At 37.0% G+C, this 24,602-nt stretch overlaps 1 protein-coding gene across 1 annotated transcript in view; it reads right to left on the bottom strand.

Annotated features, from left to right (window-relative positions):
- LOC132688527 (uncharacterized) overlaps positions 1-23,390 on the bottom strand; it is a 117,652-nt gene extending 94,262 nt beyond the window's left edge. Inside the window, exons 1-11 of the mRNA XM_078436957.1 lie at positions 23,284-23,390; positions 22,440-22,493; positions 20,456-20,554; positions 18,068-18,121; positions 16,920-17,024; positions 16,340-16,390; positions 15,338-15,442; positions 3,910-3,963; positions 2,986-3,090; positions 1,807-1,860; positions 1,108-1,212 (exon numbers count right to left, since the gene is read on the bottom strand). Of these exons, the coding sequence (XP_078293083.1) occupies positions 1,108-1,212; positions 1,807-1,860; positions 2,986-3,090; positions 3,910-3,963; positions 15,338-15,442; positions 16,340-16,390; positions 16,920-17,024; positions 18,068-18,121; positions 20,456-20,554; positions 22,440-22,493; positions 23,284-23,344 (847 nt within the window). The 5' untranslated portion in view covers positions 23,345-23,390. The remainder of the gene's footprint in view (positions 1-1,107; positions 1,213-1,806; positions 1,861-2,985; positions 3,091-3,909; positions 3,964-15,337; positions 15,443-16,339; positions 16,391-16,919; positions 17,025-18,067; positions 18,122-20,455; positions 20,555-22,439; positions 22,494-23,283) is intronic.
- Between the last annotated feature and the right edge of the window lie 1,212 nt (positions 23,391-24,602).

The following is a 24,602-nucleotide window of genomic DNA, read 5'->3' as shown; positions in this document are numbered from 1 at the left end:
ATGAGAGAAAATATTTTCAAACTGCATTTCTGGTAAGGGGTTAATATTCAAACTATATAAGGAACTTGTACATTCAGTAGCAAACCCCCCAAAAATCCAGGGAAAAAATGGGCAAAGAAACTGAATGGCCATCTTTTTAAAGAACACACACAAATGGCCAATAGGTACATGAAAAGGTGCTCAAAATTACTAATCATCAGGGAAATGCAAATCAAAACCATAATGAGATATCACCTCACACTTGTTAGAATGGCTATCATCAAAAAGATAAGAGATAACAAATGTTGATGGAGATGTGGAGAAAGGGAAACCCTTGTTCACCGTTGGTGGGAATATAAATTGGTGCAACCACTGTGGAAAACAGTACAGAGGTTCCTCAAGTAATGAAAAATAGAGTTACCATATAATCCAGCAATCCCACAGCATATGATTCAAAATCCCACTTTGAAAGAGGATTTCAAAAAGATATCTGCACTCCCATGTTCATTGAAACATTAATCACAATAACCAAGATATGTCTCTATCAACAGATGATTAGAGAAAGATGTGGTATATTATATACAATAGAAAATTATTCAGCCATGAGAAAAAAGGAAATCTTGCCATTTGTGACATGGATAAACTTTGAAGGCGTTGTGCTAAGTGAAATAAGTTGGACAGAGAAAGACCAATACTATATGATATCACTTGCATGTGGAATCTAAAAAAACTGAACTCACAGAAACAGTAAAATTGTGGTTATGAGGGGCTGAGGGAGGAGGTGGGGAAATGGGGAGGTGTTAGGTTAAAGGTACAAACTCCCATTTCTAATGTGAGTAAATTCTGAGACTATAATACAGAATGGTGATTATAGTTAATAACACTGTCTTACATACTTGAAAGTTCCTAAGAGAGTAGATCGTAAATGTTTTCACCATAAAAAAGAAAGGTAATTATGTGATGCAACAGGGGTGTTAGTTATGGCATAAACGTTTTGCAATATACAAGTATATAAAATCAACAGGTTTACACCTTAAACTTACACAACGTTATATGTTGACTGCATCTCAATAAAGATGAAAACAATAAATATCTCTTAAAAAGTAAAGGGGGAATGTCAGTGCTCACCATCATCTGGCAATCTTTCTATCAGATCCATGAATTCTCCTTCTGTGATGCTGATTCCCATGTTTTCTAAAAGAGTGTCCAGCTTATTGACATCAACACTGCCTCCTAAGTAAGGAGCAGGAAAGGAATATAGTAAAACAATCTTTCTAAAACTGGGGCCGTGCATTCACTCTACTGTGTTATTATTCCTCTTTATCAAGCATATGTTTTATTATAATAAGGAACACTTCACATATTTCTTAGCATTATTGTTAAGATTTTCAAGGCAAACACCAAAAATCCAGTTTTGTTCAGTGAATAGGACAATAAACTTCCTTTCACTTTTATGTTAGGATTCTGAAAAGCCAGAGCTAGAGGCGACTGACATAATATTCTATAAAACAAGAGGTATTTTTGTTGCCTGCACTTTCAAATTATTTGCCTTTACTTTTGATTGAAATCTTTACCTGACAGCATTCATTCTTCACCTTTTGCTTCGTACTTTATTTTGTTTCTTTGGGGCTAAGGTAGGAAAATCCCAGACAGTTTAACACTTTCTGTAAAGTATTAGTGCAGGAAACTACTTGGTTTACCTGATAAAATGCAGATCTACTAAAGAAACATAAATAAAGACACAACTATATAGGAAAGGACGATTCCGATTTTAACGACACAACTAAAGGTTTCAGATTCTGTCTTTTCACAGTGCTTCTTACTCACGTTTGAGAGACTTTAGGCCCTTCATCAACCTTTTCTTATACACTTTTCCATCAGCTATAAAAAATGGGTATTTTGAAAACAGAGTCAGAAAGAAAGAGTTTAGAAATCTTCGAGTAAGGAACATTTCAAATTACAAACAGATAAATAGATACACCAAAATGTTTGCTCTCAGGGGTAAAGGAGTAAATTGGAAATCATAATCATGAGATACTCTTTTTTGTTGTTGTTCTTCTGTATTGAGAATGTAGGGACAATAACAGCCTCAAATACTGTTTGTGGGAGTTCAAATTATAAATATTCTGAAAGGCAAGTGAGAAGACAAAATATCTTCCATTCTGTAAGTCTACTTAAAGGAATTTCATCTCAAAAGATTTCAGAATGCTTACAAAGATTTATCCACAAGGCTGTCAAATAAAAAAAGGACATATATGCAAAGATGGAAAACTGTAAAATATACATCTCATTTTTCACGGTAGCTATCACTTTGAGTTGGGAATAGAGAGGTTTTATTTTCACTTATCTACACTATCAAGGTTTCTATGATAAATACGTTACCATTGTGAAGACATAACAGTTATAAATAAATTAATAACACATAAATATTATCTATCAATCTAGTATCTACTGTGCACTAGAAGGAAATGTATGAAAATATTAATAATGATTATCTTTGGGTTAGAGGACTAAAAGCATTTTTTATGAAATTTTTTGTTGTAGTTAAGAACTATGGCCTTTTCTCAATGTGCCATATTACCCACTTATTGATAAACTATATATTCGATGCTGCAGAAACACACAACTATTAGTTGGTGCTGGGAAAACTGGACACCTTCCTCTCTTTCTTTTTTCTTTTTTTTAAATGCTTTTTTTTTTTTTTTAAATCCAGCTGATCAGTAACCTGAGGGCTGAGTAATGAATTTTTCCTTTGATAGCAACTCATAACTGAAAAGGCTTAGACAGATGATTTTTATTTTTTTTTTATTTTTTAATTTATTTTATCTTATTTTTTATTTTTAGACAGATGATTTTTAAATCAAAATCCAAGTGGTGAGATTTTTCTGTGTATTTGCATTAGCTTTTTAACAGTTTTCAAGCATTTTTAATTTATTTTGTAATTTTTCATATACTTCTACAAAACTAGTCTTTCTAAAACACCAAAATAGCACCCATAAGACTCACCATCAAGTGGCAGTGTCTTCAGCAAGTTCAAATGTTCATTAGGTGTGAGCTTGATCCCCAAGTTTTCGAAAACACTTTCAAGTCTATTGGCATCAACTTTGTCTCCTTTGAAAGAAAAACGGATTGTTGACACATGGAAATTTTAGGACATTATAATGATCCAAAATAATGAAACGGCTGACTTAGAAGAATACCATCCTCACTTTCATATTCTCATATATTCTAATAGTGTTTAAGAATAATGAGGCAAAACTTATTCCTTGATTCTTCGTAAAGACAGAGTGGCCTCCTAAGACTAATGGCAAGACACCATAGAAGAAAATGGTTATATAATTGGCTAGTAATTTAGGATATTTAATCTGTTTTTCTCTTTTTAATGTTGAATCATGTGATTATTATTTAAAGCAGAATATTTTCTAAACTTATTCATCTTCCTATATTCTGTGCCTATTTGGCTACTCAAGCCAGTAGTCATTAACTCAAAAGCTTATAGGAGCCTAGACAAAGAAGGAATGAGTGAAACTAGCACATGCCTTGTCCCAAGAGAAAATACATCAGTTATTGTGGTGAGGAAATGTAGGGCCAGTGTTGCCTTATCTTACAAAACTTGACTGCAGACTGGATTCAATTCATGGGTGGCCCGTTTGTTAAACCTCTGATTTAAACACTGGTTAGGATCAATATAATACTGGCAGAAACTACAAGAAAATATCATTATTACTTAAATATCACCATTTTCTTTTGTAGCCAAATGCTAGATAATTCAAAGTCAAAGGGAGAAGTAAAGTTGAATGGAAATACTTCATGAAAATATGTAAAATATCAACATTAATAAATTTATGATATAATATTGGGAAAACACTATGCAAAATATAACATAGGGTTAGAATTTAATTAAAAATGTTTAAGTAATGTCTTACTCACCCGAAAAAGATTTCACTTCATTCATCAGCTTTTCCAGATCAACCTTGCCTTTAACTGTAAGGCAAGGAATAAATTGGATAGAAACATGACAATGAGACCAAGAAAATGTGTTGCATAGAGCAGAAAAACTTAGCAGTATTTATTTGCTTTAGAAAATTTAACCTTTTGCAGGTACACGCTTTTAGTTACAAAATAAGTCATGGGGTTGTAATACACAGCACGATGACTATACTTAATACTGAAATATTAATATTTGAAAGTTGCTAAGAGAGTAGATCTTAATTTTTTTTAACGTTTTTTTTTTCCTTTGAGAGAGAGAGAGACAAAGAGAGACCAGGCAGGGGAGAAGGGCAGAGAGAGAGAGAGAGAGAGAGAGAGAGAGAGAGAGAATCCCAAGCAGGCTCCAAGCTCAGTATGGAGCCTGATGTGGGGCTCAATCCCAATATCCTGGGATTGTGACCTGAGCTGAAATCCAGAGTCGGATGCTCAATCGTCTGAGCCACCCAGGCACCCTGAGAGATCTTAAAAGTTCTCATCAAAACAAAAAATATTTGTAACTGTATATTATGATGGATGTTAACTAGACTTAATATGGTAATCATTTTGCAATATATACAAATATTGAATCATTATGCCTGAATGTAATGTTATATGTCAGTTATACCTCAATATAAAAAATATAAAAACTGGTTACACATACACACACACACGCACGTGCACATCACACACAAGTGCACACACACTAAAACTTAACCTTTGCTACACCCTTCATAAGAAGGTAGACGAAGAGGGGCACCTGGATGGCTCAGTTGGTTGAGCAGCTGACTTTGGCTCAGGTCATGATCTCACGGTTCATGAGTTCAAGTCCTGCATCAGGCTCTGTGCTGACAGCTCAGAGCCTGGAGCCTGCTTCGGATTCTGTGGTTCCCCCTCTCACTGCCCCTCCCTGCCTCATGCTCTGTCTCTCCATCTCTCTCTCAAAAATAAATAAACATTAAAAAAAAAGAAGGTAGAAGAAGAAAGATGTCAGCTTGAATGATAATAAGCACAATTATTTCCTGAAACAAGTAATACTCCAATATTTCCAATATATTATGCTCAGGGAAGAAAAGTGGCTAATTCCCATCATTTAATTTCTGAAAAGTGCTTTTTTCCCCATAGTAAAATAATACTCCATGTTAATGAGAAAATCTAGCTATAACCTAGTGTTATAGGAAACACGGTGTAACATGTAGTTATTCATGAATTCAACAAACTTGTTTTTGAGTGCCTACAAAATACTCAAAGAAAAACCAGAAAAGTGTATCAATTACCAATAATGTTGTTAATTCTGTGGTGAGAATTTTTGGACCTTATTCTTTATCTCTCAAAGTATTCTTAGCCACTAATAACTTCTGCATCAATACCAACTACAGGTCAGGGCAAAATGGAAAATGTGTGCTGGTTTACCTGGGTCATTACAAGTAATCAAGTCTGTCATGAAAAAGAGATGGGATCCTTGGAGAGGATTACAATTTCTGGCCTGGCTTTGTACATGGGTCACTGTGGTTTTCTGTTCATCCTTTCCTTTGCCCATCTGGCTTATTACTGGGAAAATTCTGACCCAAGATGAAAGGGCTCTCTGCCATAGGCCGTCTAATTGGGAGGGAATTCTGTTCCATTAAAATATTCCAAGTTCTTCTCAGCAGAGGAGGAATCTACTAGTAAGATTTAAAACATCTGTGTGACAAGGGCATTTTTTAAAACTGAAGTTGATCATTTTCCTTTATTTATAATGTTATTCTTACTCTTTTGTATTTACTTTAATAAAAATTTTGGAAGGGCTTCTGTGAACATGGAGACTGGAAGATGGCTCATATCCCTTTAACTACCACCTCAAAGCTGTCTGCCTTTGAAATTCAAATGTTGCTGGTCTCTCTAGGCTGCCAGGGCTATGTCAAACCTTCAGCTCTGGTTGTGTCCTGGAAGAAAGAATGGGCATGGGATTCTTTCCCCTCTCAACTAGGGAAGCACCAGAGAGGTGTCAGAGTGCACCAAGAGAACTAGAAAGTAATAGATTTGGGGAAAAGCTTGGCATTTAGAATCCTGAAGACCCTGGTGAAGATCAGTAGAGGCCAGCATGAGGGCATTCCAATTCCTCCGACTCCTAAAAGAGCACGAAGGAAGAAAATAGGTGGGCAGAAACATATATGCTCCTGAGGTGGTAGAAACACAGAGATGTCAAAACAGATGCTTCCTTCTTTTCTAGAAGTTTGAAAGTAATCTTTTATGGAATATGTAATATTAAGTGCTAAAGAATCTTGAAATAGAAAGGAAATTATTTAAGATAGTTTTTTTTTTATTATTGAGAGAGAGAAACACACACACACACACACACACACACACACACACACACAGAGCAAGCAGAGAAGGGGCAGAGGGAGAGGGAGAGAATCTTAAGAAGGCTCTGTGCTCAGTGCAGAGCCCAATGCAGGGCTCAATCTCACAACTGTGAGATCATGACCTGAGGAGAAATCAAAAGTTGGATGCTTAACTGAATGAGCCACCCAGACACCCCTAAGAGAAATTTTATGAGTTGTTTGTTTGTGGGAGTTAAAACTGTATGGTTGGGGAAGTAAAAGACATTCCCAAGGTCTCATGGTGGGGAGTGGGGGAAATGGTAGGAGGAATAAGAGTCTTCTAAATCACTTATTGTGATTGCGTGGGGGGTCAGAGGGAAGGGATAAAAGTGAAATGAAATATTTGATCGGAAAGGCTATCTTGATGGAGAATAAAGTAGTATTTTATTGCCAGTAATAGTTATTATATGTAAGTATGACAGTGAATGGGAGGAAAAGAAATGTAAGACTTGATGAAATGTGATCCTCCTCTGAAACTTCAGAATTAATTAGGAAGAAAACAAACATAATGAATGACAACTTGAACAAACCAGTGATAATAAGCCTAAGAAAAAAGAAAAAAAACAACAGAAAATAAGTAATAAACATAAGATTAAATAAACAAAATTAAATATATCCAGTATTACACCAAATCTGAGCAAACTGAAATTTCTCATTAAAAAAGGAACGACAGGGGCGCCTGGGTGGCTCAGTCGGTTGAGCGTCCGACTTCGGCTCAGGTCATGATCTCGCGGTCTGTGAGTTGGACCCCCTCGCCGGGCTCTGTGCTGACCGCTCAGAGCCTGGAGCCTGTTTCAGATTCTGTGTCTCCCTCTCTCTCTGCCCCTCCCCCACTCATGCTCCGTCTCTCTCTCTCTCTCTCTCTCTCTCTCTCTGTCAAAAATAAATAAACATTACAAAAAAATTAAAAAAAAAAAAAGGAATGATAGGGGCACCTGGGTGGCTTGGTTAAGTGTCTGACTTCGGCTCAGGTCATGATCTTGGCAGTTCGTGGGTTCGAGTCCTGCATCAGGCTCTGTGCTGACAGCTCAGAGCCTGAAGCCAGCTTCGGATTCTGTGTCTCCCTTTCTCTCAGCCCCTCCCATGCTTGTGCTCTGTCTCTCTCTCTGTCTCTCAAGAATGAATAAACTTAAAAAAAATTTTTTTTAAATAAAAAAAATAAAAAAGGAACGATTGTCAGATGGGTTCCTTAAAAACCCAGCTATATGATGATTTCGCAAAATATATTTCAACCAAATGATAAGAAGATTGAAAACAGAGGAATGGGCAAAGATATCTGAGGCATATATACAAGCAAAAAGAAACCCGTACCATCAGTTATTAATATCAAAGTATAACTTAGAGTCAAATCATTAAACAGATATAAAGGGGGACATCAAAAGGTATAGTTTATGAATAATATTATAACAGTCATAAACCTATAAACAAAGATTAATATTTTATCAACATTTATTTAGAATTTGAATATGGATTATGGTCTGATTCAATTTTCTTTTTTTCTGGTTAAGTATTTAATCGTATTCGTTTTCATTTTTAAAATTTATTAATTTTTTAAAAATTTACATCCAAGTTAGTCAATGTATAGTGCAATAATAATTTCAGGAGTAGATTCCAGGGATTCATCCCCTACATATAACACCTAGCGCTCATCCCAACAAGTGTCTGCCTTAATGTCCCTTGCCCAATTAGCCCATCCCCCCACCCACAACTCGTCCACCAACTCTCAGTTTGTTCTCTGTATTTAAGAGTCTCTTATGGTTTGTCCCCCTCCTTGTTTTTATATTATTTTTGCTTCCCTTCTCTTGTGTTCATCTGTTTTCTATCTTAAATTCCACATATGAGAGAAGTCATATGATATTTGTCTTTCTCTAATTTCACTTAGCATAATACACTCTAGTTCCATCCACGTTACTGCAAATGGCAATGGCAAGATTTCATTCTTTTTTGATCACTGAGTAACACTCCATTACACACACACACACACACACACACACACACACACACACACACGTACTACATCTTCTTTATTCATTTATCTGTCGATGGATGTTTGGGCTCTTTCCATACTTTGGCTATTGTTGATAGCACTGCTATAAACACTGGGGTGTATGTGCCCCTTCGAAAAGCATTCCTGTATCCTTTGGATAAATACCTAGTAGTGCAATTGCTCAGCTGTAGGGTAGTTCCATTTTTCTTTTTTTTGAGGAAACTCCATACTGTTTTCCAGAATGCCTGCACCAGTTGGCACTCCCACCAGCAGTGCAAAAGGGTTCCTCTTTCTCCACATCCTCACCAACATCTGTCATTGCCTGAGTTGTTAATTTTAGCCATTCTGACAGGTGTGAGGTAGTATCTCATAGTGGTTTTGATTTGTATTTCCCTGATTATGAGTGACGCTGAGTATCTTTTTAAGCCTGTTAGCCATCTGGATGTCTTCTTTGGAAAAATGTCTATTCATGTCTTTTGTCTATTTTTTCACTGGATTATTTATTTTTTGGGTGTTGAGTTTGATAAGTTCTTTGTAGATTTTGGGTACTAACTCTTTATCTGATATGTCGTTTGCAAATATCTTCTCCCATTCCGTCAGTTGCCTTTTAGTTGTGCTGTTTTCCTTGCCGTGCTTAATGAGGTCCCAATAGTTCATTTTTGCTTTTGTTTCCCTTGCCTCTGGAGACATGTCAAGTAAGAAGTTGCTGTAGCTGAGGTCAAAGAGGTTTTTTCCCGCTTTCTCCTCTAGGATTTTGATGGCTTCCTGTCTTTCGTCCATTTTGAGTTTATTTTTGTGTGCGGTGTAAGAAAGTGGTCCAGGTTTTTTCTTCTGAATGTCACTGTCCAGGTTTCCTAACACCATTTGCTAAAAACATTGTCTTTATCCCATTGGATATTCTTTCCTGCCTTGTCAAAGATTAGTTGGCCGTACGTTTGTGGGTCCATTTCTGGGTTCTCTATTCTGTTCCATTGATCTATGTGTCTGTTTTTGCGCCAATACCATACTGTCTTGATGATTACATGTTTGTAATACAGCTTGAAGTCTGGGATTGTGATGCCTCCAGCTTTGGTTTTCTTTTTCAGGATTGCTTTGGCTATTTGGGGTCTTATCTGGTTCCATACAAATTTTAGGATTGTTTGTTCTAGCTCTGCGAAGCATGCTGGTGTTATTTTGATAGGGATTGCACTGAATATGTACATTGCTTTGGGTAGTATCAACATTTTAACAATATTTTTTCTTCCAATCCAGGAGCATGGATATTTTTCCTTTTGTGTGTGTGTTCTCTTCAATTTCTTTCATAAGCTTTCTATAGTTTTCAGCGTATAGATTTTTCACATCCTTGGTTAGGTTTATTCTTCAGTATTTTATGGTTTTTGGTGCAACTGTAAGTGGGATTGATTTCTTGATTTCTCTTTCTGCTGCTTCATTATTGTGTAGTGAAATGCAAGTGATTTCTGTGCATTGATGTTATATCCTGCGACTTTGCTGAATTCATGGGTCAGTTCTAGCAGTTTTTTGGGGGAAATCTTTTGGGTTTCCACATAAGAGTATCATGTCATCTTTGAAGAGTGAAAGTTTTACTTCCTCCTTGCTGATTTGGATGCTTTTATTTCCTCATGTTTTCTGATTGCTGAGGCTATGACTTCCAATACTATGTTGAATAACAGTGGTGAGAGTGGACACCCCTGTCGTGTTGCTGACCTTAGGGGGAAAGCTCTCAGTTTTTCTCCATTGAGGATGATATTGGCAGTGGATCTCTCATATATGGCTTTTATGATCTTGAAGTATGATCCTTCTATCCCTACTTTCTTTAGGGTTTTTTACCAAGAAAGGATGCTGTATTTTGTCAAATGCTTTCTTTGCATCTATTGAGAGGATCATGTGGTTCTTATCCTTTCATTTATTAATGTGATGTATCACATTGATTTGTGGATATTGAACCAGTCCTGTATCCCAGGTATAAATCCCACTTGATTGTGAATGAATAACTCTTTTAATGTATTGTTGGATCTGGTTGGCTAGTATCTTGTTGAGAATTTTTGCATCCATGTTCATCAGGGAAATTGGTCTGTAGTTCTTTTTTTAGTGGGGGCTTTGCCTGGTTTTGGAATCAAGGTAATGCCGGCCTCGTAGAATGAGTTTGGAAGTTTCCCTTCCATTCTTTTTTTTTTTGGAACAGCTTCAAAGGAATAGGTGTTAACTCTTCTTTAAATGTTTGGTAGAATTCCCCTGGAAAGCCATCCAGCCCTGGACTCCTGTTTTTTGGGAGATTTTTGATTGCTGATTCAATTTCTTTACCAGTTATGGGTCTGTTCAAATTTCCTTTTCTTCCTGATTCAGTTTTGGTAGTTTATTTGTTTCTAGGAATTTGTCCATTTCTTCCAGATTGCCCAACTTGTTGGCATGTAATTGCTCATGATATTCTTATTATTGCTTGTATTTCTGCAGTGTTGGTTGTGGTCTCTCCTCTTTCATTCATGATTTAATTTATTTGGGTCCTTTCCTTTTTCTTTTTGATCAGTCTGGCTACAGTTTTATCCATTTTGTTAATTCTTTTAAAGAACCACCTCCTGGTTTCATTGATCTGTTTTACTGTTTTTTTTCTATTTCAATATCATTGATTTCTGCTCTAATCTTTATTATCTCCCTTTTTCTGCTGGTTTAGGGTTTTTTTTTTTTTTCATTTTTTTGTTTTTGTTTTTGTTTGTTTGTTTTTGCTGTTCTTTTCCCAGCTCTTTTAGGTGTAACGTTAGGTTGTGCATTTGAGACCTTCCTTCCTTCTTTAGGAAGGCCTGGATTGCCATATATTTCCCTCGAGTGACTGCCTTTGCTCCATCCCAGAGGTTTTAGACTGTCGTGTTTTCATTTTCATCGGCTTCCATGTACTTTTTAATTTCCTCTTTAAATTCCTGGTTAACCCATTCATTCTTTAGTAGGATGTTCTTTAATCTCCAAATATTCATGGTCTTTCCAAATTTTTTCTTTTAGTTGACTCTGAGTTTCATAGCATTGTGGTGTAAAATCATGCAAGGTATGATTTTGATCTTTCTGTACTCATTGAGGGCTGATTTGTGTCCCAGCATGTGATCTACTCTGGAGAATGATCCTTGTGCACTCGAGAAGAATGTGTGTTCTGCTGCTTTAGGATGAAAAGTTCTGAATATATCTGTTAAGTCCATTCAGTCCAGTGTGTCATTCAAAGCCATTGTTTCCTTGTTGATTTTCTGCTGACGTGGTATGTCCATTGTTGTGAGTGGGGTGTTGAAGTCTCTTACTATTACGGTATTATTATCAATGAATTTATGTTTGTGATTGATTTACATATTTGGGTGGAAACGTTGGTGACACAAATATTTACAACTGTTAGATCTTCTTGGTGGACAGACTCCTTAATTACGATATAATGACTTTCTTCATCTCTTGTTATGGTGTTTATTTTAAAATCTAGTTTGTCTGATATAAGTATGTCTACTCCAACTTTCTTTTGATGACCATTAGCATGATAGATGGTTCTCCATTCCCTTACTTTCAATCTGTCAGTGTGTTTAGGTCTAAAATGAGTCTCTTATAAACAGCATATAGATGGATCTTTTTTCTTATCCATTCTGATACCCTATGTCTTTTGATTGGATATTTAGATATCCAATTCAGATATCCAATTTAGATATCCAATCTAAATTGATATTTAGAGTGAGTACTGAAAGATATGAATTTAGAGCCATCGTGTTGCCTGTAGAGTTGGTGTTTCTGGTGATAATCTCTGGTCCTTTCCATTCTTTGTTGCTTTTGGTCTTTTTTTGTTTTATCTTTTCTCCAAAGAGCCCCCTTAAAATTTCTTGCAGGGCTGGTTTAGTGGTCACAAACTCCTTTAGTTATGTTTGTCTGGGAAACCCTTTCTCTCTCCTTCTATTTTGAATGACAGCCTTGCTGGATAAATAATTCTTTGCTGCGTATTTTTCCTATTCAGCATGTTGAATATATCCTGCCACTCCTTTCTTGCCTGCCAATTTTCTGTGGATAGGTCTGCTGTGAATCTGATCTGTCTTCCCTTATAGATCTACGACTTTTTTCCCCCTTGCTGCTTTCACAATTCTTTCCTTGTCTGTGTATTTTGTGAATTTTACTATGACATGCCTTGTTGATGGTCCGTTTTTGTTGAGTCTAATGGGAGTTTTCTGTGCTTCTTGGATCTTGATGTCTGTGTCCTTCCCCAGATTAGGAAAGTTTTCTGCTATAATTTGCTCACATAAACCTTCTGCCCCTTTCCCCTCTTTTCATCTTCTGGGACTCCTATGATTCAGATGTTATTCCTTTTTAATAAGTCACTGAGTTCTCTAAGTCTTGTATCATGCTCTTTTGCCTATATTTCTCTCTTTTTTTTCTGCTTCATTATTCTCCATAATGTTGTCTTCTATATCGCTCTTTGCTTCTCCGCTTCATCCATTTTTGCCGCTGTGGCATCCATTTGAGATTGCATCTCAGTTATAGCATTTTTAATTATGTCCTGACTAGATTTTACTTCTTTTATCTCTGCAGAAAGGGATTCTCTACTTTTTCAACACCAGCTAGTGTTTTTATTATCATGGTTCTAAATTCTACATCAGACATCTTGCTTATATCTGTGTTGATTAAGCCCTTGGCTGTCATTTCTTCTTGTTCTTTCTTTTGGGGTGAATTCCTTCGCTTTGTCATTTTAGAGGAAGAAAAATTAATTAAATAAAAAATAAAAATTAAAAAATTGAAGACAAAATATCAAATGAAGGAAGATAGATCCTATATGTGTTTTGGTCTGCTTCTTAAAAGAAGCTTGATAGAATAGAAGCAAGAAGGGGGAAGAAAAGGGGGAAAAAAGGTAAGAAAATTTATATAATAAAATTAAAGAAAATGAAATGGAAGAAAGTATTTTTAAAAATAAAGAATAAGGTATAAAAAATAAAAATAAAATTTTCTCTTTCTGTATCCAAGAAAGAGGAAAAACAGAAAACAATTTAAGCAAAAACAGAAGGAAAGAAAATGAAGAAATAAATGAACCATCAAGTGGAATGAAACCTGAATGAAGTTATATCCAGTTTCCCCTAGAACTGGAACTACGAAGTCTTCTTTAGACCGTACACTAAACAGGTGGAGTGACTTGTGCTGGTCTTCTAGGAGATGTGCCTGGAAGCGCAGTTGGGTGGGGCTTGGTGTAACAGTCTGTTCTCCACTAGGTGGCGCTGCTTAGCTTGCTGGGGTGGATCAGTGTGGTGAGCATGTGCGTGCAAGGGAGAGGTGGCTTCGCCCAGCTCCCTAGTCTCTGGCATAGGAACTTTGTGCTTTCGCTGACACAATCAAGCACCCCTCCTTTGTCTCAGGCCTTCCTCGACTCCCTGTCCCTACCCGGTCTGTGTCCAAGCTGTCCACCTGCCAGGTGGCACCTCCCTCTAGAGTTTATCTCAGATGGAGCTGTGTTTCAAAACCCCAGACACTTGAGAGACCCCTGAGGCTGGGACCCGTGCCAACTCTGGGGAGAGTCTTGCTGAGCAATGGCCAGGTGCTGACTTGCCCCAGAAGACATTTGTGCGATCGTGCAGTGGCAGAGGGTCAGGGATTACGGCAAACCACAACACACAGCCGGTTCCAGGTTTCATCGTACTCTGACGTCCAATACCAGCAAACGTGGCTGCTCTCTGGGGTCTGACGGGACTTTTGCCCATGGGGAGGCCATATGGCCTCTACCAAATGCACCCCAAGTAGGAGAACTGCTTCTCCTTATTGGCACAAGGACCCGTCAAACCCCACTACCTGCCCCTGGGGATTTGCCCTACTTCCTCACCAGAGCACCACCAGGCACTGACCTCCAGAACTTCAGGCTCTGTGCTCCACTGTTTATAGAATCCTGGTGGTACTGACACCCTCTCCTTTCTTCCCATCAATAGATTTGGGGGGGCAGATTTCTTGTTCAGTCCCCTGAGAGTGTTTTCACTCTTTCTCTTTCTCTCCAGCTACTTTCAGGGAAGTGTTGTTCTTCCATGATCGTGATGGACCGCGCTCTCTTCCTCTCTTTTCTCTGTCCTCTCTCAGCAAAAACAGCTCCCTACCCTCCGTGGCTTTTCTCTCCCCCAGTCCACCTCTCCACACTGTGTACCTGCTGAGTTCTGTGGCTCAAGTTATGCAGATTGTTGTGCTGATCCTCAGCTCAGTTTCCTAGGTGCTTGACGTGGTTTGCTGCTGATCTAGCTGCGCTTCAGGGATGAGGCAAGCTCAGGGTCCCCATGCTGCTCCACTGTCTTAACTCCCACCAAAACAAATCACTGACACAGACAATACCAGAGATGAATCTAAAACACATATGCTGAGTAAAAGGAGCTGTGGCAGAACATATGTTTCAAGGATGGCTGAGACATAGATTTCCCGCCCCACACGATCTTATTACAGTGTGACTGATACATCTCCCACCAAAAGCTTAGACTGAATCTGGGCAGGGTCTTGTGATTGCTTCAGTAACAGCATTTGGTGGAAGGGAGGCTCTGTGACTTCTGTGACTTCACTGGGCTACAGATTTAGAGAAGAACTGTTTTAAGTTGCTTGCAATAGACTTTTCCCCATAGGACCCATGTGAAGGTGAGACACAGACAAACACTGAGATGGCGGCCATGTAGTGCAGGGATACTCTGGCCATATTAACAAAGAAAAGTAACAACAACATTACAGATAGCCACAGCTATACTAAGTACCCTTTTTATAAATACTGATGTCACGCATTAGCAAATGTGGCCAAAGAGCTCAATTGTAATTTGAGCAATACCTATCAATTCTCCCTTACTCTGTAGGGAAAAAAAGGTAAGGTTGAGTGAAAAAGTCAAGTTATCTTGAAATCTTTCTCTAGTGTGCGTGTGAAACCAGCGACAGACAGGATGCGTTCTTTCTTTGGACCTGAGTTTTTTTCCCCAAGCTTTTCAGAATGCCTTCTTGATGTCAAACAAGCATTTTGAATGATTGTTATAAATAGGCTTACAAAAGTAGTTTTTCTGGAGTGTTCAGTGGCATCCAAAATGCTCACCATTAACTGGCAGATTTTGCATTATGTCTTTAAGCTCCTTTTCAGTGAGGTCCATGCCCATAGCTCCCAAAACTTCATCCACTTTACTGGAATCAATCTTCCCTCCTTATGGAAAAAGAAGTATACAGGTAACAGTTAATGTCCCTAAAATGTGGGATAAACCCTCACCTCCAGAGGATTATGGTTATCATGTTCCTCCAAAAAACCAAAGCCTGATGAGATCTTTACAGGAGGACAGAGTCAATAATAAGAGTTCGAGTTTGAGTTTATTGTTTTAATTTTAATCTTAATATAAGCACGCCCAGTATAAAAACTGAAAGGTGACAGAATGACTTCTCAGAGAATTCTAGTAGGGTGATAACAATTCCAGCTTTTCTAACCACTATTGTCTCATTTTGATTGTGTTCGTTTTTACAATTAATGTCTAGTTATGTTAAGGCATGCTGTTTTTCCATTACCATTTAAAATTTTTTAAAATTTAAGTAAAAAGTAAATCAGTATCAGTGAAAATATTAATAGTAGTACAAATAGTGTGTGGATTTGGTAGAAATCATGAAGGTGGTATTCGGAACCTTGCTTAGACATGACCTTTTTCCTGGCCTGCTCCCTGTCTATCTATTCAGTCCCATGTTCTTTCAGTTTCTTGGAGACTTTCTAGCACTCTCTTGCTCTCTTGGTCTAAATGTCAGATTAGTAGTCTTTTGTTGCTGAATAAACTAACTGAAGAGGTGCTAATTTTCCCTTTACTTTTGCTATGTTTCCTGGGCTCTGATAATTTCTACTTCTGTCAAAGTTTGAAAAATCCCGAGAAAGCATAGGAATTCTTTCCAAGTTACAACATAAAAGATGATCTCCTAAAGAACACGATCATCCACAAAAGAAACAAAAGTATATAATAATGTGTTAAGTGGCAGAGTTGACAATTTAATCACAAGGAATTAGTCTAAATGCCAAACGTGATGATCTCAGACTCATTTGTGTTTTGTTAAGTTTCTCCCTTACCTTTAAGAAACTTTATACCATCCAGCAACCTTCTTCGATAGACCTTTCCATCTGTAAGGAAAAGGACTATTCAGATCACAGAAGAGCAATGTGGAATTTCATTACTGTCTAGTAAGAAATCAGCAATTTCAGTAAGACATCTTTTGTGAACTGCCTTAGAAATTTTCTGATTTAGTGGCAAATAATGAAATTGTAAGGGATGGGGATACTGACATTCTGCCATCCTGAAAAATATCTTTTACTTTTCTTTTGTGATATTTTCATTTTCCCCTATTAGATCACTCCTTTCTCTTTTTCTCATTTATTCTGGATTAAATTTTACATCTCTTGATAGACTCAAAAGTTATAAGTAATATAACTGAATCCTGATGATAGGAGCCACGATGATACAACGGTTACTTCTCAAACTAAAGATAAATTTGGCACAGAGAAAATTTTAACATATAATAGTCATTTAAAATTATGTAACATGAATCATGAAATTATTTCTGACAAGCAATAAGATAGAGACAATTTTACAAGTTTTCACAAGTTAACAATACACTTCCCTGTATGACTACATTTTTTTTTAAATACTCACTATCAACTGGCAGATTTTTCACCAGTTGTGAGAGTTCTTTATCTGTGAGTTCTATTCCCATGTTTCCTAGAACTGTTTCCATGTCATTGACATCAATTTCCTCTCCTTTAAAAGGACAGAAATGGTAACATGTGAGATTTTAAAGAACCATCTAATTATTCTAAATAATAATGAAATCTCTTATTACTGTTTAATTATTAGCACCAACTACTCAATACATAATAAAGTCAAATGAGTCCTGTTTGACTGTAGTTATGGTAAAATATTAAAGTGTTTATTTCCATAACTTTAGTAATAATAGAGACAAAATAACAGAGTGCATAGTAATGCATTTCATAATATTCTGTTGTGGGAGATTACTAGTAGGTAATAAAACTTTAGTCTCTTTTTATTGCACTAATGTTTTTAGTAAAAATCTGGAAAAAATGAGATTATAGGGCCTAACAAAATATGGCACTATGTTTTGTTGTTAAAGCATCGACAAACCGGAGAAAGACAAATACTTTCTGATTTCAGTCTATGTGGAATTTAAGAAACAAAACAGATGAACACAGGGGAAGGAGAAAAAAAAGGGAGAGGGAGGCAAACTCTTAACTATAGAGAACAAACTGAGGGTTGATGGAGAACGAACTGAGGTGGGCAAGGGATGGGCTAAATGGGTGATGGGTATTAAGGGGGGCACTTGTTATAATGAGCACTGGGTGTTACATAAGTGATGAATCACTAAATTCTACTCCTGAAACCAATATTACACTATATGATAACTAACTAGAATTTAAAGAAAAACTTAAAAAAAAAAAAAGAAAACCCTGAAAAACCAAAGTCCAGGAAATCAGTTTATTAAAAATTATGCCTAATTTATTTACTATTATTTTTAATGCTTATTTATTTTGAGAGAGAGTAAGCAGGGGAGGGGCAGAGAGAAAGGGACAGAGAGAATCCCAAGCAGGCTCCGTGCAGAGCCAGATGCGGGGCTTGATCTCACGAACCGTGAGATCATGACCTGAACCAAAATCAAGAGTCAGACACTTAACTGACCGAGCTACCCAGGTGCCCCAAAATATCATAATTTAAAAGGAATATAAAGTAACAGGGAAGAATATGTGTAAAGAATCAGAATCATATGTATTTGGTAACTTTTTCCTCACCTGTAACATCCTCTACTTTTTCCATAAGTTTTTGCAGATCAACTTTCTTAGAGCCTGTAAGACAAAGTTTAATCAGAGAAGAATAATAACATGGACTCAGAAAAAAGATACATAGGACAGGAGGTTTTTTTTTTTTAATCTAAGATTTTTTTTTTTAAATCTAAGATTTAACCAATCTAAGATTGGTTCCAGAAGATGACCAAGGAAAATAATTCATTAGCAATGAGGACCAAGATTTAATAATAAATAATGAAAAAAAAAAATCTTAAATGGTTTCATTAAATAATAAAGATGAAAACTGTCAAAGTTTATTTCACCTAATATTTAAGAAAATTCACGTTATAACTATTCCATGATTCTTAGAAGAAACAATGAATTCAATGCCGACTGTTTCAAGTGTGTTGGGATGTGATTTTTTTCTGAGCAAATTAGGTTATTGTACTCCACAGCTTTTGAACTTTGAAATGAGACGTATAAAAATAACCTTTACCAAAAGATTGACTTTGTTCCAAGAGGTCCTTTAAAATCTTTTGAGATTGAAAACACTGTATGTTGAATGTCCTATCATATTATTCATGTACATATTATTCATGTACAATTTTTCTTCTTCAATTATTAAATGTTCTAACTCTGCCAGGCCCACATTCGTTAGTGGCTTTGTGTGATTTGAGTAATCCTTCAATCTTACTTTCCTCACTTTTTAAAATTACGTATCTCTCAGTATTCGTTAGGATTGTTATCTTGTGTTACCACATGTTGATGCAATGGGCAGGTAGAGACCAATGTTAAGCAGTGAGGGATATTTGATAGGAACTAGTTACTTAAGTGGTCAATTCAGTGATCCGCTGAACCTAATTGGTAGATAAAAAAACAGCCAAAATCCTGTCATTTTACCACACCATTTGTACACATCTTTTTAAAAAATTTTTTAATGTTTATTTATTTTTGAGAGAGAGAGAGACACACACACACACAGAATGTGAGCAGGGGAGGGGCAGAAAGAGAGACAGACACAGCATCCGAAGCCGGCTCCAGGCTCTGAGCTGTCAGCACAGAGCCTGATGCAGGGCTCAAACTCACAAACCGTGAGATCGTGACCTGAGCCGAAGTTGGACGCTTAACCAACTGAGCCACCCAGGCACCCCATGTATTCATCTTAAATTAAAAACAAAATAAATTAAGCTTAAAAAAGTAGAATTTAAAACATACTTTGTGTAACAGGCTAAAAAAAAAAGAGCGTTTAAGAAAAGGTAAATGTCCCTTCTTTTACCTCTCCTCAGCTTCAGTACCTCTCCTCACTATTACTAACAGTTTTGTGTATAGCCTTCCAGAACTTTCTTATGTTTATAAAGTGTATTACATATATTTTTTAAAAATTGTAATACTACACATATTTTTCTGTTAACTTTCTTTGTTATAGTGACCAGAAAAGAAAGCATCTCAATATCTATGAATAGAGAAATGAGGAATGGCTGAATAATTACATTTCATTTACATTTGTAAATAAAAAAGGCAGATGTTACCACTTTACACTGACAGATTCCTCAGAATGTGCCAATCTACACAGGCTCCTCTTTACACAGGACATACTGCATTATTAAGATTTGACACACGGAGCTTTCTCCTGAAGGCACAGATAGGTGTGTGGCATTTCTAGGTTTTAGTTTTGAGAACCCTGTGTCAATGACAGGTGCACTTAGTGGCTGTCAAATCTTCATATTCTTTTATAAGCGAATAAGCCATCCGGCTCAATGGTCAGAACACAGAGAGGACTGTATTTGGCAGGTACACACAATGGCCTTGGCACTGAGGAGTGGAGCCTCTCATGGATGATGTTCTGCACCACGGTGTGAATGGCAGTGATATACGGATCAGCAAAAACAAACAAACAAACAAACAAAAACCACATTGCAGATCCTATTTTTGTAAAACCAGACAACAAAAATCCCTCCCCTTCTCACTAGCATCCACCCCTAGTCCAAGATGTATAAAGAAATAGATGAGAGGTTTTAAAGCAACAAAAATGAACAGCCTTTGGGGCACCTGGGTGGCTCAGTCGGTTAAGCATCACCTTCAGCTCAGGTCATGATCTCACGGTTCCTGGGCATTGGGCTCTGTGCTGACAGCTTGGAGCCTGGAACCTGCTTCGAGTTGTGTGTCTCCCTCTCTGCCCCTCCCCTACTCACATTCTGTCTGGCTCTCTCTCAAAAATAAATAAACATTAACAAAAAAAACACTAAAAAAAAAGAACAGCCTTTTTACCCCCTGAGTTCTTCTGCAAGCTATTCGAATGTCTTCAGGCAACAAATAACTTAAACTTTTGAAACAGTCAAAATTAATCCTGCAAGCACATCTGTTTAAAATCACAGTGTTTTCTATAATGCTCACCACGCAGAAGATCCTTTAACAGATTCAGTTCCTTTTCTGTCAGCTTGACCTCCATAGCTTCTAAAACAGGGTCCAGGTTATTTACATCAATCTTCCCTCCTTGAAAACATGAAAAGGAAAGAAAAAATGGAATGAATACAAAATATTTAGAAAAATTCATGAACGTATATTATTATCTTCAACTAACAGACATTAATGTTTTCCCCCTTTCCCCCAGTTTTATCTTATTTAAAAATTTTTTTTAATGTTTATTCATTTTTGAGAGGCAGAGAGAGACAGAGCATGGGCAGGGAAGGGGCAGAGAGAGGGAGACACAGAATCTGAAGTAGGCTCCTGGCTGTGAGCTGTCAGCACAGAGCCCGACGCGGGGCTCAAACTCACGAACTGCGAGATCATGACCTGAGCCGAAGTCCATCGCTCAACCCCTGAGCCACCCAGGCGCCCCTCCCCCAGTTTTATTGAATAATTGACATATGACAGTGTATAAGTTTAAGGTGTACAATATATGTATATATATACACTGCAAAATGATTACCACAATAAGTTTAGTTAACACATCTGTCATCTCACATAGTTACATTTTTGGTTGTGTGTATGGTGAGAACTTTTAAATTTACTCGTTTAGCAATTTCCAAAAATATGATAGTGTTGTTAATTATAGTCAACGTGCCTTACATTATATCTCCAGAACTTACCCCTCTTATAGCTGGAAGTTTGCATCCTTTTGACTACCTTCACCTATTCCTCTCCCCAACCCCCTGCCTCTGGCAGCTACCGATCAGGTCTCTGTTTCTATGAGTTTGGTTTTTTAGATTCCACCCATAGGAGGTATCATATAGTATTTGTTTTCTTCTGTCTGACTTATTTCACTTAGCATAATGCCCTCAAGTTTCATCCTTGTTGAAAATGGCAGGCTTTCCTTGTTTTCTGCGGTCAAATAATATTCTATTATGTATTATGTATGTACATATTTATATATATTTATTCTATTTTCTTCATTCATCTGTCAAGAGACATGTTGTGTCTTTGTCTTGGGTATTGCAGATAATGCTGCAATGAACATGGGGGTGCAAATATCTCTTTAAGATAGTAATAGTTGGTGCTGTTACATGAATATACTGCTAAAAGAGAATGACTTCACAATCTAGCATAACTGCTAAAATTTTCAAGCAAAGAACAAAACTACAATATATATGTACAACTCTTTACAAGCTGAGTTACAATTTAAGGAGTTAAAAGCAGGGGCACCTGGGCGGCTCAGTTGGTTGAGCGTCCAACTTCAGCTCAGGTCATGATCTCATGGTTTGTGAGTTCGAGCCCCACGTTGGGCTCTGTGCTGACAGCTCAGAGCCTGGAGCCTGCTTTTGGGTTCTGTGTCTCCCTCTCTCTCTGCTCCCTCCCGCCCCCACTCGCACTCTGTCTCTCTCGGTCTCTCTCTTAAAAATAAAAAAGCATTAAAAAATTAAAAAAAAATAAAGAGTTAAAAGCAGAGTTAGAATTAGAATTTGTTTCCTCAAACGTTAAACATACAGGCCCAGGAAAAAGTTAGGTGGGGCAGGGCTGAGCAAGTGTAACTAAAGAGCAATAACCAGTAATCTCCACCAAGAAGGAGAGATTATAGTCCTTTCCTAAACTCTTACTCTGAGATTGTTTTGTCTGCTTCTGCTCACATTTTGGAGTAAGTCCCAAACCTTCTTCCTTTCTCCTTCCCACCTTCCTCCCTTGCACACGCTTGCCTGCCGTCCTTCCTTCCTTCCTTCCTTCCTTTCCTTCCATCTTTATTTCTGTTCATATAATTGTTTCTTCAGAGAAAGCTTCAAAAACACAATGCAGTAGAGAACTTTTCATCTAAGATAAAGTAAGGATTACTACCAGCAAAAACATAGATGTGGTACAAGAAGCAAAATAAGGTGTTATATTCTAGTGATATAAATTTAATGCTTAAGGATATTTCATATGCCTCATCTTTGTGCTTCTTACTCACTTTTATTATACTTCACATCCTTCAGCAACCTGCTTTGAAACACCTTTCCGTGGGCTGTAAGAAAAAGTACAATTCAGATCTCCAGAAAACCAAAACATTACAAATTATATGATTGTAGAAAGATACATTTCAATGATTTGCTTTAAAAATGCATCTATTTTATAGTTATACGATATGGACATTTAAAAATATAAATGTTTGTGGTGCCTGAGTGGCTCAGTCGGTTAAGGATCTGACTCTTGATTTGGGCTCAGGTCATGATCTCAGTCATCAGACTGAACCCCATGTCAGGCTCTGTGCTGACTGTGGAGCCTGCTTGAGATTCTCTCCCTCTCTCTCTCTCTCTCTCTCTCTCTCTCTCTCTCTCTCTCTCTCCCCCTCTACCCCTGCCCTGCTCGTGTGCTCTAGATAGATAGATAGATAGATAGATAGATAGATGTTTTCCACAGTGACAAACTTACCCATTCTTTGGAATTAGAGACATTTATTAAACTCTCCCATGGTGCAATTCTAAAAAATACATTAAAATATTTCTTCCTTTTTATTCTACTGATGTCCTCTTTCTCCTTCATTATGTTTCCTTGCTCTTATTGCAAAACTAATACCAATCTGAGAGGATAGTATTAATCACTCAGATTACTATATGGCAATGTAGCGATGAATCTCAGATTGTGTTCCAAGAGGTACTGAAAGAATTTCTTTTCAAGTCAGAAGTGCCTTTATCTATTAATTTATGGCATTTTAAGACAAAACTGTACTACTCAAAGATTGAGAATGGCTCGCACTGACCCATAAAGTCAGGTTTCCTGGAAGGCATGGTGGCATTTATGTGGCATTTATTTACCATCAAGGGGCAGTGTTTTCCTCAGTTGCTTGGCCTCCTCGTCTGTAAGCTCAATCCCCATGTCTTTTAGAGTATTTTGTAGGTCCCTGGAATCAACCTTTTCTCCTTTGAAAAGACAGAATAGTTACAGGTTAAACTATTAACGGACAATCTTATTATTTAACATGGTCTAAACATTTACTTTTGCTGCTCTAGTCCTTTCTCTGATACCAGAATGAAAAGGAAAGATGGAGTGAAAGATTTGCTACTAAAAAGAGTCAAATGCTAAATAAAAAAATAGAATTTGTCCCTCAGTATTAGCAAATGGGATGTATCCCTAACACTGGGAATGATATCACATAGTACAGAAGCAAATCTGGTCATATAATTATCCAGAAATAAGGTCAAGAGACGGTTAGTATGATACAAGACACAATTAACAAAGTATGACATATTTTACTTTACTTTGTTAAAACTATGTAATTAGCTGTTGGTAATGGACTTTTATTTCTAAAGCTCCACCCTGCTTTTGCTGTGATCATCTAGGTTTGGGTCTATAAATAAGAGCCAGGCACTTTTACTGAAAAAAAAGCATCAAAGAATATATGACTTACAATGAAGAAATAGTCCTTTTGTTTTACTTATAAACCCAGATAATGTTAGATTAAGATGTTGATCAGTAGATGCACATATTTATCAAAATGAATACTGAAAGTATGTGAATCTGTAAAGCAGTAGTAGAATTTTGAGAAAATGCTATTAAAATTTTTAGTGTCAATCACAATTTGTTGCAAATCATTTATAACAAATTCTTGCCTGTAAAAGCTTTCACTTCATCCTTCAAAGTTTTCAGAGCAACTGTATTATCAACTGTAACCAAAAAAAACATAACTTGAAGCTCATAAAGTGATATAAAATAGCGTAAGAACGCTCTCCTCCCCTTCAGATTATAACAGCCTTTTGTTACTGGGCATTTTGTTATGCACTTTAAATAGCCATTCAACAAACATTTACTCAGAATATGCTTCAGTATAGAACAGAAGAAAAGATTTAAAATTTTAAAAATATACTTATTTAAAAAATGTAAATTTGACTTTCTATTTCATAAAATATCAACTCTTGAATTTGATAACAAAAAGATGAGATTCAAAAGCGGCCATTTTGTAAAGGCAAACTTTGTTGTCCTCAGAACTTCGCAGACTCTTCTAGTAGCCACGCCACCTGTGTCCAAATACTACATTCTCAACTTCTTTGTCAGTGTTCTTGTCCCATCTACAATCTGGACCTCTTCTGCGTAGAAAGTTCCCTCGTTCCATTCCTTTCATTGCTAACGGTACATA

The sequence above is a fragment of the Panthera onca genome, chromosome E1, assembly GCF_046562875.1.
Source record: "Panthera onca isolate mPanOnc1 chromosome E1, mPanOnc1 haplotype 2, whole genome shotgun sequence".
Lineage (NCBI taxonomy): Eukaryota > Metazoa > Chordata > Mammalia > Carnivora > Felidae > Panthera > Panthera onca.
This window is presented reverse-complemented; position numbering and strand designations above follow the sequence as displayed.